The sequence below is a fragment of the Nicotiana tabacum genome, chromosome 17, assembly GCF_000715075.1.
Source record: "Nicotiana tabacum cultivar K326 chromosome 17, ASM71507v2, whole genome shotgun sequence".
Lineage (NCBI taxonomy): Eukaryota > Viridiplantae > Streptophyta > Magnoliopsida > Solanales > Solanaceae > Nicotiana > Nicotiana tabacum.
In genome coordinates, this window is record NC_134096.1 from 110,273,977 (window position 1) to 110,278,551 (window position 4,575).

General features: G+C 40.3%; 1 protein-coding gene across 1 annotated transcript; it reads right to left on the bottom strand.

The window, feature by feature from the left end:
* Positions 1 to 502: 502 nt before the first annotated feature.
* Positions 503 to 3,534, bottom strand: LOC142172041 (uncharacterized). Its single transcript, XM_075235798.1, has 5 exons — positions 3,332 to 3,534; positions 2,839 to 3,250; positions 2,140 to 2,735; positions 1,325 to 1,555; positions 503 to 1,178 (listed from the first exon to the last, which is right to left on the bottom strand). The coding sequence occupies exons 1-5, from the start codon at positions 3,532 to 3,534 to the stop codon at positions 503 to 505; spliced, it is 2,118 nt and encodes a 705-aa protein (XP_075091899.1).
* Positions 3,535 to 4,575: the final 1,041 nt, after the last annotated feature.

The window sequence follows — 4,575 nt, forward strand, 5'->3', positions numbered from 1 at the left end:
TAATCCTCCAATAGATTGAGCAACATGGTTGCTAATACCACACATTGGAGGACTGCCAATGGCCTGTGCAGATCATTATGGGTAATACCTGCAAAAAAGTAAAAACTGTTAGTGCAACTGCTGTCACCACTGCTCTCCTCCTAATGGACTTGAACATAGTGAGTAGTGGCCTCTTTCACAAAACTTGTCCCTAATTCAGAAAATTCAACTTCAACCATGAGGAGAAGAATAGTTGGTGGCCTGCTATATGGGAAGCTTGAGCTTCTTGTGTCTGAAGGCTGGTACGCCTAAGTAGTCCTATAGGATCTGTCCTCTGATGTTGTTAGGCAGAGAATAGGGTGAGGTGTAGTTGGTCAATGTTGTGAGCTCATGGCTTAGTTTAGACAATGAGTTAGCAGGGCAGTTGGCTTCTCTATAGGTATGTGAGCATTTGAAACTTTCACATTGAATGCAGAGATTTGATAGCTGCTGCAATTTCATATTCAAAGACCAGGGGTAGTTTTTACCATTGGACCTTAGTGAATCCATTATTCAAGAACCACTGGATTCCTAAAAGAGCTGCTTCTATTTCTGCAAAATTGTTGGTACCTTCCCCTAAAGGAGCAGCTATGGCATGGATAAATGCACAGTTGTGATCTCTAATGATCACCCCTGCTCCAATCTTTCCTGGGTTTGTGAGTTCACTCCCATCACTGTTGATCTTCACAAAGCCATGAATTGGCTTATTCCAAACTACCTGAGTGGAGATGGTTTGATGTTGGAGGTTCTCAATGAAAGGGTATAACTCCTGCCAGTTGAGGGGCCATTTGATTTCTGGAAAGTTGGCTCTAAGCAACAAGTTGATGTTTGAGTTAATGGAGAATAAAACTCTGGTCAAAGAGGAGGATTTGGCTCCATATTTGGCACTGCACCTATTCTTCCACAAATTCCAACAAATTATGATAGGCATGGTGTGTAGGATGAGCTTTTGTACTTTATTGTGACTGCTAAGAAGCCACCACTTCATCAGTAGTATTCTGAGTGGCATGTCTTCAGTTTGAATTCTAACTGGACCTCCAAATTTCCTCCACACAATTCTGGCAAAGTTACCCACACTAAAGAGATGATCGACTATTTCATTGGAATGAACAGAGAAGCAAACACACCTAGTAACAGTAGGATTGCTAAAAGCTAGCACCCTGCCATTAGTTGGAAGCTTATTTCTGAGAGCTCTCCACAAAAAAATGACCATTTGAATGGGATCTTTTTATGCCATGTCATCTTTATAGAGAGGTTGGGTTGCTTCTTTTTTCTGATTAATTCCCATGCAGAAGCACAGGTGAACCTGCCATCAGTAGTGGGGGTCCAAATAACTTCATATTGTAAGTTGTTGTTGAAGAAGATAGGGGTTTGAATGATCAGAGGGATCATGTGAGCTGGTGCACTCTCATTGAGTCTTTGAAGGTTCCACTGGCCATTGTTCCAGAAGTAGGAGACTGAAACATTCCCAGGTCTGCCTCCTTCATTTCTGTGAGCTGCTAGAGGACCTAACCTAAACCAGTTATCCCACCAGAAGCTGCAATTTCCATATTGAAGTCTCCATTGGAAGTTCGTTTTAGCTTCTTCAATTAGGAAGCCTTGTTACTCTTCGGAAGAAGCTAATATTGAATTATTACCCGAGGCTTATTAAAAGTCAATCTTTTCCATGCTTGTGATTGCCCTGTATCCAATTTTTTGGAGATGTGATTAGATATTTGACAGTACTTGGCTTTAAGAAAGCTATTCCACAAAGATTGAGTAGATCTAAAATGCCACAATTGTTTGTATTCCATTCATATGCAAATGTCTTCAATGGTTCTGAAGCCAAGACCCCCCTCATTCATAGGGAAACATAACTTGTGCCATAATGCCCAATGGTACTTCCTTTTGTTATCTTCCTTGCCCTAGAAGAAGTTTGATCCTAGCTTTTCAATTTGTTTTATGACTGTCTTAGGAGGAGAGACTGCTGACAACATATGGATTGGCATAGATTGGAGAATATGCTTTATTAGAGTAGCCCTTCCTCCATGTGACAATATTTTGCCATGCCAGCCCCTGATTCTTCCTACAATTTTGGAGGTAAGGTTGTTGAAGTGGATGATTTTCAGCCTTCCAGTGTACAATGGACATCCCAGGTAAGTGAGAGGAGATAACTTCTTGGAGAAACCTGTAACTGCTTGGATTCTTCTAACAGTTGACTGGAATGCACAAGGAGATGTCATGAAATGACTTTTGTGCCTATTGATCTTTTGGCCAGAAGTATCCTTATACTTATTCAATATCCACATGATTTTATGAAGTGAGGACCTTTTCCCAGAAGAGAAAATGATGATATCATCTGCAAAGCTGAGGTGATTGATTTGAGGGCCCCTTCTTTCCATATAGAAACCATTAAAAAACTGATCATGATTGAGGGTGTTAAGCATTCTAGACAGAAGCTCAGCCCCTATGATGAACAGATAAGGGGAAAAGGGGTCTCCTTGCTTTATTACCCTTGTAGAGTGGAAAAAACCACGCCTAGTTCCATTTACAATGATTGAGTACCAGTTGTTAGACATGGTTCTCCATATTATATCAATGACCAGCTCACAAAAGCCCATTCTCCTCAGCATTATACAAGTGAAGCTCCAGGAGACCCTATCATAAGCTTTAGCTATATCTAACTTGACGACTACATTGGAGCCCTCATTTGGTTTCTTGATAACTTGGACAATTTCCTGAGCAAGCATGATGTTCTCTGAAATTGTTGGAGATGATCTTGTTTATGAAATTGTTGAGGCTGATGGGTTTGAATTCAGATAGGGAATTAGGAAATTCCACCTTGGGGATGATAACCAAGCATGCACTGGTCATGTATTTTGGCATGCTGCAGCCACCAAGGTAAGCTAATACAACATTTAGAAGATCAGTCTTAATGATGTCCCAGCAAGATTGGTAAAATTTGCCATTGAAACCATCTGGCCCTGCAGCACTGGTGGGGTTCATAGAGAAGACAATCTCTTTGAGCTCAGATAAGGTAGGATCTGCAGACAAAATAACATTATCTTCTGAAGTGATCATGGAGGGGATGCATGACAATAAATCTTCTCTGATGGCTCCTCCTGGATTTGTGAAAAAGTCTTGGTAAAATTCACATGCTGCATTACCAATAGCCTCATCACCTTGAATCCACTGTCCATTCTCATCTTTGATTTTGTGGATATAAAGTTTCCTTCTTCTGCCTCTAATAATACTGTGTAAATATTTAGAGTTGGCTTCATCTTCTTTGAACCACTGTAGTTATGTTTTTTGTTTCAGAAATGTCTCCTCTAACTTCATGTATATGATGTATTGAGCTTTAAGATCATATAATGTTGCTCTATCAGATTCATCATTGGTCTGAGCCAAAACCATTTCTGGTGCCTTCACTTGTTCTTCAAACTCTTTTGCTTTTTGGAAGATGTCACCATATGCTTGTCTTGACCATTTATTTAAACCAGTGCAAAGTGCCTTAAGCTTTTGATGGAATATCCACATAGCACTCCCATTTACTTGTTTGTCCCAGATGCCTTTAACAAATAGTTTGAAGTTAATATTATCGATTCAGAAGTTAAGAAATCTAAAGTACTTGTTGCCAGTGTCCTGCCTAACATTGATTTCCATGATGAGGGGATTGTGGTCTGACCCTGTTGAAGCTAGATGGGTGACAGTAGTATTGGGAAATGCAGCTAACCATTGATCATTCACAAGGCCTCTGTCTAGCCTTTTCCAAACAATAGAGCATTGCCCTCTACCATTGGATCAGGTGCATTTAGGACCATAAAAACCCAAGTCGACCAATCCACAGTCTTCAATCATGCACAAAAAATCCATACTCTTACTCATTTAGTAGGGAATGCCCCTATCTTCTCTTCAACTGAAGCAATTACATTGAAGTCTCCAATCAAACACCAAGGCGAGTCATAGGTGGCAGATTTGTGCCTCAACACCTCCCAAAGAGGTCTTCTCAGAATTGGCTTGCATTTGGCATAGACTACTGTGAGGTAAAGGGAGTTGTTATTTTCAACATGTCTCATCTATAAGGTAAGTTGTTGTTCATCATGATTAGTAACTGAGGTAGTGAACCTTTTGTCCCAAAAAACCCAGATTTTATTATTAACATTGGAGGTAGCTTGGTGCATGGAGAGTTGGAGTTTGACATGGTTGATATGAGAGGTGTCAAGGAAAGGTTCTAAGACAGAAATAAAGGATAATTTTTGAATGTGTTTCAGAATTATGATCCTTTCAATAGCTCCAGAGGTTCTGATGCCTCTTGCATTCCAAATGATTGTACTAATCTTTGGAAAAAGGAGGAGGTTTTGTGGGTTGGTGGGACACTACTACTCCTAGCAGCTTTGCTTCTGGTAATCCTTGGTGAGGGTCTCATTCTGTATGGAGCTCTTGTAGGTGCAACATTGTCCTGATTTGGGTATCCATTTACTGTAGCAATCAGAAGATCATAGTGTTCTTCTTCTTCTTCTTCAGGATCTTCCTTACTATACCCATTTTCATCATCTTGATCCCCTATTATGTCATCCT